This window comes from Rhinichthys klamathensis, unplaced genomic scaffold, assembly GCF_029890125.1.
Source record: "Rhinichthys klamathensis goyatoka isolate OS25496 unplaced genomic scaffold, OSU_Roscu_1.1 h1tg000236l_1, whole genome shotgun sequence".
Lineage (NCBI taxonomy): Eukaryota > Metazoa > Chordata > Actinopteri > Cypriniformes > Leuciscidae > Rhinichthys > Rhinichthys klamathensis.
In genome coordinates this window covers 2278822-2289842 of record NW_026606759.1, presented here as the reverse complement: position 1 = coordinate 2289842, position 11021 = coordinate 2278822, and the positions used below count along the sequence as shown (strand labels likewise).

Below are 11021 nucleotides of genomic sequence, written 5' to 3'. Positions count from 1 at the left end.
ACTTAAATTTCTAGGCAAGGCAATTTATTTATAGAGCACATTTCATACACAATGGTAATTCAAAGTGCTTTACATAGAAAAAAATAAAATAATCAAAACAAATAAGAATAATTAAAACAGTTTAGAATAAAAAATAAAATAAAGTAATACTGGTCCACGCCAATTTGGGTCACAACTATTATTTTTCTCTCGGAATCGTTCCTGATGCATCCCTGGCAAACAACCCTATTTTTTGTTAGTATCCCTAACTGCCTGATTCACTAAATTCGGGGATCCCCTATCTGAGATGGAAGAGATTGAGCCGGTTTACGGTGCCACTGGACCTCTAGCCCAGGGACGTACTCTGCTGGGGTGGTGCTACACCAGTAATGCCCAGCGGGGCCCCCACAGAGAACGCTTCGCGCGCGCTGTCTGCTGCCGTTACCCTTAACGACGCTCTCAGCGACTTCTTATACTCTCAGCAGTATAAAGAACTTACTCCTTCACTCGCCTCATCGGAGTGAAGGCTCTCCCGCTCTCCTTCAAAATCTCTTCCAGAGATTATAAAAATATATATATATATATATATATATATATATATATATATATATATATATATATATATATAAAAATAAAAAAATTAAAGCAGTACAGTAAAAACAGTCGGACGAACAGTGGCACAGTGCTCATTCAGTAAATGCATAGCTAAACAGATACAGGTCGCATGTTAATGCCAAGTGTAAACGCAGCCAAGGTCTCCCTGTGTCATGCATTGCCAGTCTTCTCGGAGTGTCTAGGCGGACAGTGTACAGATGAATGGCAGATTTAAACATCACAGTTAGAGGTCTATACAGCACTTTATCAGACTCAGAACTTGATAACCTTGTTGGTGAAATCAGAGAAAGCATGCCACATGCAGGTTATCAGCTTGTTAAGGGGAGTTTGCAAGCAAGAGGACATAGGGTTCAGTGGGAGAGAGTTAAGGCCTCAATGCATCGTGTTGACACCATGGGTATCCTTTCCCGTTTGAACATGCTAGGGTGTGTTGTGCGGCGCAAATACTCCGTTCCTGGACCAAAATCACTTGTACACATTGATACCAACCACAAACTGATCGGTGAGTGAGTGTCTATCTGTCTCTATATCTTTATGTCTGTATCAATCAACTTTTCAATGTAGGTGATTTTGTTGTCTCAAAGAAAAGCTTAATTTTAAAATGAGTTGTCTATTGAATACTTAGGTACAATATAGTCTTCTTTGGTGGCATTGATGGATTTTCCAGAAAGGTAATAATATCTTATAAAACACAAGTCAACAAGGTCAGCTTGACCAAACTTTTTAAACTAATTTATATCCTGCTTTTTTCCGATAGATCAGTGGTTCTCAACCTCTCCTGCAGGGACCCCCTGACACACCATGTTTCTGTTTTAACCCTGAAATGGCACACCTGATTCAATTAATTAAAGGCTTAATGAGTCATTATTAGAGTAGGAAGTAGGAATTAGTTAATTGATCAATTAGTCAACTACTCATTAAGCCTTCAATTAATTGAATCAGGTGTGCCATTTCAGGGTTAAAACAGAAACATGGTGTGTCAGGGGGTCCCTGCAGGAGAGGTTGAGAACCACTGCGATAGATCATGTACCTAGGTGTCGCAAATAACAATCTGTCATCTACAGCCTTGGCCTTCTTCCAGCAGTCCATTGAACATTATGGATTTCCACTGAGGTATTTTAACAACTAAAACAATAGTATTTCCAGCAACATCTATATAGGAAATGCATATATATATATATATATATATATATATATATATATATATATATATATATATATATATATATATATATCACAAGTGGAAAATTTAAAGTTTGAATGCAGAGGAACACGTGTGTACTGTGTGAGTGCGTTTAGTTTTCCGGTTAACCCTGCTAATTCTAGCATTAAACAGTATTGAGCTGAAATTTCACATGCTGCAGTTTTCAGTTTTAATTGGGTGTCTAAATAAAACCTCCATGCATGATGTTAAAGGGTTAGTTCACCCACAAATTATCATTTATTCATCATTTACTCACCCTCATATCTTTCCAAACTGAATGACTTACTTTCTTCTGTGGAATATAAACAATGTGTTACCAATAAAACAGTTTCGATTCCCATTTATGGACCAGAAAGTCACTGGGAATTTAAACTGTTTTCTTACTGACATTCTTCAAGATTCTTCTTTTGTATTCCACAGAAGAAAGACAGTCATGCAGGTTTTAGTAAATGATGAAAGAATATCATTTTTGGGTTAACTATCCTGACTATTTTTATATGAAGCTACATACAAAATAAGGCTTTGACGGGAAATTGATGTAAATGCTGCATGTATTCACTTATATTTATTTTTAGCATGATTACTGTTGATCAATTCTTCTTTAGAGTAAGAGGTGACCATGGTGTAGAGAATGTCGACATAGCACGCCTGATGTTCACCGTACGGGGCACAGGAAGGTCCAGCTTTATTGCTCGAAAGAGTGTCGACAATCAGAGGCAGGTAGTTTTTCTCTTCTCTTCAAATGTATTGTTATTGTCACATTCACCAGCTTCTTCATTGTCTGTGTCTTCACTACAGTTCCCAGAATCCTCTGTCATCATTACCTGCACCTGATCCTCATCACCTTCATCATCATCATCATCACCGTTACCTGTTGTCTTTGTCATTATCTGTGTATTTAAGTTCCCCTCTCGCGCCTTGTCATTGCTGGTTATTGTTTGAGCACATGCTCACTGTTTAATGTTCCACTCATTTGTAAATAAACCTTTGCTATTTGTATCTTCGCCTACCTTCATCGTCTTCATTCACCCGTGGACGTAACAGAATAACCAGCCCAACAAAGAGTCAGCATGGGAATTCTTCTCACCCCGGTTAACCCAGCTCACTCTCCACTCACCTTTTTCCAAGACAGACAATCTATAGAGGATTACGTCGCCGAATTCCTGGAACTCTCTGCTGAGGTAAGCTGGTCAGATGATGTCTTTAAATCTGTCTTCTGGTTGGGCTTAGACAGTCATCTGCACCAGCAAGCCCCAGCAGCAGCTTTTCCAGGAACCTTCGCCAGTTACCTCGATCATCTGTTGTGGTTGAGTGGGTCAGCCTTCACCGTTGGTGAGGCTGAAGATGACATCACAACTCAACCACACACACCAGCCATCTTCACCACGCCACCCATCATCATTCGGAATTCAGTTGCTGATCCTGCGCCAGAGCCCGCTGATCCTGCGCCAGAGCCCGCTGCACAGCTGGTCCTGCCCAGCTCAAAGCCCGCTGCACAGCTGGTCCTGCCCAGCTCAAAGCCCTCTTCACAGCTGTGCCTGCCCAGCTCAAAGCCCTTTTCGCTGCTGGTCCCGTCCAGCTCAGAGCTTCCTTCGCCGCTGGTCCCGTCCAGCTCAGAGCTTCCTTCGCCGCTGGTCCCGTCCAGCTCAGAGCTTCCTTCGCCGCTGGTCCCGTCCAGCTCAGAGCTTCCTTCGCCGCTGGTCCCGTCCAGCCCAGAGCTTCCTTCGCCGCTGGTCCCGTCCAGCACAGAGACTGTTCACGTCAAACCTGCCGAGCAAGAGGCTGTTCACGTTACTCCTGTCCAGCCAGAGACGGTTCACGCCATGTATGCACCACCTGAGCCCACAGCGGTTATGGCCACCGCCATGCCTGAGTCCTCATGGACCGTGACGCTGGCCATTGTGGCCACTGCCATGTGGATGTGAGTTGGCTGCGTACACACTCGTTCCTGAGCCAGTGTCTGTTCCCATTCCTGAGCCGGTGTCTGTTCCTGAACCGGTGTCAGTTCTCCACAAGAAAATTTTTTGGGGGGGCTATCCGTCACCACCATGGCCGCCCGAAGGCCCCTCACCGCCGTGGTCACGCCCGCAGCCTGCTCCGCCCAGGACCCCGAGGGTCCAACAGCTCCGCCGTGGCCGCGCCCACGTCCTGCTCCGCCCTGGCCACGCCTTTGTCCTACTCCACCACGGTCACCTGCTCGTCCTGCTCCGCCTGGACCATCCTGGAGTCCGTCCAGTTGCACCCGGTCCACCTTCCCGTCACGGACTCCAGGATGGACTCCATTATCTGTGTATTTAAGTTCCCCTCTCACGCCTTGTCATTGCTGGTTATTGTTTGAGCACACGCCCACTGTTTAATGTTCCACTCATTTGTAAATAAACCTTTGCTATTTGTATCTTCGCCTACCTTCATCGTCTTCATTCACCCGTGGACGTAACAGTTATGGTATTTTTTTTTTTTTTTGCTTTATATGTTTGTAGGACTTTGGTTGTCTACAGGATGCATTTGGTTTAAAGATCCGTTGCTTTAAATGACAGATGTATCAAGTTTCCTTACATTAAATTACGGTGTTAAAAACATAATTCTAATGAGACTAGTTAATGTATAATTGTACATTAATCACTTTAAAAAAAAATGATAGTGGCGCTCTAAAACCTGTAGTGTTAATTATTTGCCTTTGGTTTCATAGAAAAAAAGTAATGTATCTAAATGAAACTATGTTTGGAATGAGACTAACTTCATTAAAAAATATATATATACATTGAAAATAATTATTTATAAAATATCACTTTTTTCAGGATTGAGAGGCTGTGGAGAGACGTGTGGTGTGCAGTAACCACCATATACTACAGTGTGCTGCACTCACTGGAAGATGATGGGTTCTTTGACCTAAATGCATCTTTTTAGTTGCCATTATGTGTTCTTGCCCAGAATACAAGCTAGCCTGGACGCATTTCATGATGGATGGGATAACCACCCAATTCGAACCGACGGGAACATGACACCCAATCAGCTCTGGGAGATGGGAAACCTTGCTGACCCAGCTAATGTTATTCAAATGTTAAGCCATGTTATATAACTTGCTGATATAAAGAAATTGAATATTACAATTTATAAATAAAATACTGATTAATCCGTTTTAGGAACTGTACCTTCAACACTTTGAATGGGAAGATTGTGGCCTGCCTTATGATTCACAACATGGAGTCATTGTTCCCATGGCTGACCGCCTATTGAGCCCAGAAGAGCTAGCAGGACTTCAGGCAGCCATTGATCCCATGGGACCCTCAACGTCATATGGCACAGATATCTATCTGGCAACCACTCACTACATACAGCACATACTGGGCAAACAGTAAATAACAGTTTTATTGTTATTCTTTTCAACTTTTTGTCCATGTTGAACTTTCAGTAAACAAAATGAAAAGACTGACTGTATGTAAAAATACAAAAGCTACAGTTACATTATATGAACAGGTTGTATAGCACATATCACTGCATAGACAGTGAAGAACAGTTAGGTTATTCTTTTCAACCTCTGTAGTGCTTTTATTTTTTCAAATAAATCAAGTAAAAAAAAATAAAAAAATTATATAAACAACTCCACCTTACTATCCATGAACAAGGATTAGATATCTATATCCATTAATTCTAATTCCTAAAACAAGAAATAGCCCTAATACTGTTAAAGAACAGTAATTACACCAGCCCAAATCCTGTAGGCAAGTAATTCTTTCTTGAATGCTGGGTAATCAAGATACCGTGATGGAAGCCGTAGGGTCTCAAAGCATGTGGATGCCTTAGGTAGCTTACAGTTGGTTACTTCCAGTTTGAGGGAAGTAGTGGGAACCTCCCAACCGACCCAGAACTTAACGAGGGCCTTCAGCTCATGACTGGAGGCTGTGAATATATTATAGTGACAATAAATAAAATAAAATAAAAATAAGGATATCCAACTGTTTCTATTTATTTCGAATAATAGCACATTGGCTGATGTATTTTTATCCTGCACATGCATCTAAATATGTAACACACACATATATATATATATATATATATGTGTTATAAACTTTTGTTAGATATGATTAATCGATTTGACTGCACATTATATATATATATATATATGTCCACTGTCAAATCGATTAATCATATCTATAACACATTTATATGCATGTGTGTGTATATATTTACACACTACTGTGCAAACGTCTTGTGCACGTCAGTCTCTATATATACACATATACATACATACAAACACACACACTCTGAATTAAAATGAATACGCTACCACTTTCAATGAATTGACGAAGGTAGCCAGCAATCCGGCTCTTATCCTCCAAAGAGCATTCGTCATCGTTGTCTTCATCATTTTCCACCATGGAAGGCCAGCTGATACTGTTTATGACGCACTACAGTTAAAAATTACTGTCAATTATAATCAAAAACACATTTCAAGAATCACACACGATAATCAAGTAATTTGGAGATGACTAATTCCATTTCATTCAGATTTACACTTCTCTGAGATTATTACCAAAATTACGTACCACTGGGGTCAACACATAATTTTTCTCTCGTGGGAAAAAGTAGTGGCCACAGCATGGTCTCCTTAAGTCCTTTTCGAAGTTGCTTGAGTTGCCTCATAGTATGTCCGATAACCTAGTAAGAAAAAAAACACATTAAATAACATTACAGAACGGGTTAAGAGTAAAAAATGTTCCACCTGTGTTAAAATGCATACTACCGCATGATGTAGAAGCCTGTCATAAAGCCATCGTCGATTAGCATTGTTCACTGGAGGAAGGTCCCACGAAAAGCACAAATCATTAATGCTCTCCTTCTCGTCAGGTGTTAGTTCAGATTCTCCTTCAAGCTGAAAGTCACAAATGTTTTAATAAAATGGTTTAATTTATTGTCAGAGCCAGGACTAGAACTCAGGTCTCTGACGTGAGAGTCAGACACTCAATCCTTGAGCCACTGGAGATGGTGAACCCAACAGTGAGACGCAGTCAGAAGAAGATTAGATGCAGAATTAGTTTTAATACAAATATAGGCAACAGAAATCCACAGCTGGAGCAAAAATCATCAAAAGTAAATTCTCAAAAAACAAAACCAGTCCAACGGGGCTTTTCACAAAAAATATTCAAAAAATGTTCCCACAGGTATTCAGCAAAAAAACTCCAGAGGAGAAAGTCCACAAAAAATAAAACAGAAGGGAACACAGGCAAGAGAAACCAAATGTCTCTGAGTTAGAGAACACTTACTTGGGCAACCGGCTTTAGAACAACTAAACACCAAGCAAAGAGGCTATGAGACAGGGTGACTTAAATACACACATCTGAATGAGACATATGTGAACCTAATAACACTAATTACAAACTGAATAAGCAGGGCATGAAGGCACCATGAGGACCTCTAGAGGCCAAAACATGACATAACATGCAAAACACTGACATTTATTTTTAGTATTTAATAAGCAAATGCTCTCAATTATTAACATTTGCTACATAACAACAGTAACACAATAAATATCCAAATGCAGAATATATACCAGCATAATTTTCTGACGCAAATCAAAATCTGGACAGTCTGAAATCTGTACAACAGCTGTTTCAGCACTGCCGCCAGAAATGACATGGACAACAGGGGGGCTAAGTCCTGACAAGGGTGGCCCTCCATGAAGAAAGCAGTGACCGATCATTCTACCAGCCATCAGAAACAGGTCACTATCCACTAGATGTGCAGATGAAGATGGTACGAGATGATCTGGCTCTCCATCAAAAATCCTTGTAATATGAGCATTTCCTGAAAAACAAGAAAACAAGATGTTTTGTGGTCAGACACTGAAGGAGACAAAAAGTTAGGCACTGCTAACTAGACAAAATAGACGAAGTAAGGGCATACCAAAGTTAAGGTGAAAACCTTCAGTTTCTGTGTAGTCATTTGAAAATAAAAAACGGTTTACACCCTCTCCAACAGCAGGATCCCCTAGGATTTTTTTTTTTTAAAGTGTGAATGTTGTTATTTACTTCAGCTATTGTTTGCACAAAATACATAAAAAATTTAGGAAACCACCTTCAAGCCTGGTTTTCAGAGGACATGCCCATTTCGCATGACATGCTTTGTAAAAAGCAATGAGAGAGCCTTCTTGGTCGGAGATGCTGCTTGTAAGGTCAAGATGCATATACAGAGGTTTCTCAGATGCATGAACTTACAGATTGCCTGTACAAATCAGCTGCCTTAATGGGGCCTGGTACAGTTTTCCAATCTACAAAAAAAGAAAAACAATTGGTGGTTTTAAAAAAAAAGTTAGGGAAGGGTTGTAATAAATAAAAAAATCACAAGACCATTTGACCTGTATGCTTTCCAGCATAAGATTTCAAGGATTGCCTGTATGAAAACATTATGAAGATCATAGAGAAAGAAAACTGTATGTAATATGCTACAAACCCTTTGCTTCATCAGTAAAATCAGACAGTGATGCTGATGAAGTAGATGGTAGATTTTGGTTGGATGTAGTCTGGGAAGCTATGCCTGATGGGCCAGCCTCTTCCGCAGTGTCAAAACAGGACACTGGCTGAAAGACAAAAGTAATTCAATTTTGTACAACAAAAATACATTGGTGGAAGCATGTTTTTGGCAAAGATACTAGTTTTGCCATTTAAATAACATGAAAGTGAAAGAGTGATGTGACGTCTAGCCAAGTATGGTGTCCCATATCTGGAATTTGTGCTCTGCATTTCACCCATTCATGTGTGCACACACACAGCAGTGAGTATTGAACACACACACACCCAGAGCAGTAAGCAGTGGCGCCCAGGGAGTGATTGGGGGGTTTGGTGCCTTGCTGAAGTTTGGGATTACCAGTTGTGGCCGGGTAATGAGAGTTGAAGAGAGCGCTGTTCATTCATTTCCCACCCCCACCTACATTTCCTGCTGCTACTGAGTCTCAAACCTGCGCCCCTCAGGTTACAAGTCCGACTCTCTAACCATTAGGTCACAACTGCCAGTAACACAATAAATTTATAAATAAATAAATATCCAAATGCAGAATGTATACCAGCATAAATATAGCCACTTTGGAAATAACACTAATCAATATTGGTTGAATGCAAACTCTTTGTGCTCCAGTACAAACCTTTCTCCACAAGCACTGGCATGAATCTCGATATAATCAGGAGGGAACATGACTTGGCATATTGGGCACCTTTTACTTGTGGCGGATTGGTCTTCTTTATTGGTGGGATCACTTTTAATAGATGTTTCAGGGGAAGCTAAAATAAAAACAAACAAACTGGTCAAGGGTCAACTCAACAGAAGCGCACAACCAAACCATAAAAAAACAGTTAAAGTAAGAATAACTACTTTAAACTTGGTGTTAAGGCCATTGCACACTGAGTTCGAAATTTTCGTATGTGTTTTTTCGTATTCGTGATTCGGTGTCAAAACACCATTCAAACACCATTCAAACTGCTTGCTACGGATGCGAAAAACGCAGAAAATCGAACCCAATCCATTTTTTTTTATGACGGACGAAAGTTTCGGAGGCAGTGTGCAAGCGTGATTGACATAACGTGAGGTCATATTTGTTTTTTAACGTGCGAAAATTTCGGATGCGAATTTCGGACTCAGTGTGCAATGGCCTTTAATCAATGCAATTATAATGAAGAACTATTACAGACAATCTGAGTACTTGCTTCCAAGCAATCACTTGATTCTTCTTCTGCCTCCTAAACAGAGAATATAAAAAAAATATAAAAAATAAATCAAAGCGTATATTTTCTATAATAATAATAATAATAATAACAAAATAATAATAACAACAAAAACAATGCAAGTTCAAAACAGTTTAATGAACATTTCAAACTTACTTGGTCACTGTCTGGCTTTCTACACGACTCTACATGCAAAGCCAGAGCTTGTAATGGCAAAGTTTCACCACTTGTCTTGCACTGTGATTTTGGCATTTTGCTGAACTCTGGGGCATCAAAAGGAAGTGGTGAAATATCGATTTCATCCTGAAGTGGAACAATGAAAAGCATATGCCTTCCATTATTAGATGAGCTCTTAAGTAGCTTTGCTGTGTATCCCTCTGATTCTGGTGGGATCACTGTCAATTTCCTCTGGCCACTTCCACCTTCAATAAATTAATAACATTTGGAATAATGTGCATTGTCTATGTTTTTTAGTGCATGCACTAAGCTAGCAGCAGTAGTACTGGCTAACAAAAATTATACAAACAATGGAGATATATTAAGAGACACGAAAGAGTTAAACATCAAAGACATGAAAGAGTTAAAGGGGATAAAAGATTATAACTACTGACCTGACGCCTTGTATAAAAGCCATCCACCCATTAAGTTCTCCAATTTAGGATACTCAACTGCCAGACATGCTGTAATCTACAGAAACAAAATTTAATTAATGCACGAATCAAATAGTTCCTGTTTACAAATACTGTATTTAAAAACGCTCACCTCTGCATGGTTGCTGTTATCAGGTAAAGAAATATGGCGCTTACCTAACCCTGCCATTAACAATTTAAGTTCTTGAGATCCTTGTGGGGTCCTATCTGTTGGTGCTGGGAGTAGGTAAAACTGCAGACTAGTATGCTTTGTGGGGGCTACAACAGCTTTTGTCACTGGAGTAGGAAATCTACGTTTGCCGCTGGTTCTTTCTTTTCTAAACATACTAGGAAAGGACCTGTTGAAAGTTTTCAAAGAAAGAGATGCAATATTTTCAGGATTTAAAAAAAATGTGTATTTGTATGCAAACACAATAATATAATTTAAGAAATTATATGTAGCCTAGTCATCTCTTGATGAATGCTGGGCCTCAATCCCGGATTTTGACTGCCAGGCGGATTTAGAGTCGGACCTCGGGATTGGCTCTGACCCTAAACCTGTTCCTGACCAGCTGTTGCCGTTATGCCGTAATGAGTGCATACTCTGGCTGTTAATAAAAAATAAAATAAATTAAATAATAATAATGTGATTATTTCAGGCATGTACTGTAACCCCACATGGAAAGAACCTATATAAACATATATGTTTTAATATAGGTTTTGATATATGTTTTTAATATATGTGACATATAAAATTGGCCGTTTTCCTATATTATATGTACATATATGCACGTATATATGTAGACATATACGCACATATGTGTACATATATGTGTACATACACTCACCGGCCACTTTATTAGGTACCCCATGCTAGTA

General features: G+C 39.8%; 1 protein-coding gene and 4 long non-coding RNA genes across 5 annotated transcripts; 1 reads left to right on the top strand and 4 right to left on the bottom strand.

The window, feature by feature from the left end:
* Nucleotides 1-1186: 1186 nt before the first annotated feature.
* Nucleotides 1187-2522, top strand: LOC130099738 (uncharacterized). Its single transcript, XR_008808444.1, has 3 exons — nucleotides 1187-1265; nucleotides 1616-1707; nucleotides 2404-2522. It is a non-coding gene; the product is annotated as an uncharacterized LOC130099738 (long non-coding RNA).
* A 3045-nt stretch (nucleotides 2523-5567) lies between these two features.
* LOC130099740 (uncharacterized) lies at nucleotides 5568-6383 on the bottom strand. The gene is made up of 3 exons (XR_008808446.1): nucleotides 6346-6383; nucleotides 6087-6207; nucleotides 5568-5698 (listed from the first exon to the last, which is right to left on the bottom strand). It is a non-coding gene; the product is annotated as an uncharacterized LOC130099740 (long non-coding RNA).
* LOC130099739 (uncharacterized) lies at nucleotides 6379-7615 on the bottom strand. The gene is made up of 3 exons (XR_008808445.1): nucleotides 7350-7615; nucleotides 6543-6671; nucleotides 6379-6457 (listed from the first exon to the last, which is right to left on the bottom strand). It is a non-coding gene; the product is annotated as an uncharacterized LOC130099739 (long non-coding RNA).
* A 126-nt stretch (nucleotides 7616-7741) lies between these two features.
* Nucleotides 7742-8356, bottom strand: LOC130099741 (uncharacterized). Its single transcript, XR_008808447.1, has 3 exons — nucleotides 8249-8356; nucleotides 7874-8066; nucleotides 7742-7786 (listed from the first exon to the last, which is right to left on the bottom strand). It is a non-coding gene; the product is annotated as an uncharacterized LOC130099741 (long non-coding RNA).
* A 367-nt stretch (nucleotides 8357-8723) lies between these two features.
* LOC130099737 (uncharacterized) lies at nucleotides 8724-10497 on the bottom strand. Its single transcript, XM_056265540.1, has 5 exons — nucleotides 10276-10497; nucleotides 10125-10200; nucleotides 9670-9935; nucleotides 9477-9528; nucleotides 8724-9072 (listed from the first exon to the last, which is right to left on the bottom strand). Exons 1-5 carry the CDS (start codon nucleotides 10486-10488, stop codon nucleotides 8894-8896), a joined length of 786 nt encoding a protein of 261 aa, XP_056121515.1. The 5' UTR covers nucleotides 10489-10497; the 3' UTR covers nucleotides 8724-8893.
* Between the last annotated feature and the right edge of the window lie 524 nt (nucleotides 10498-11021).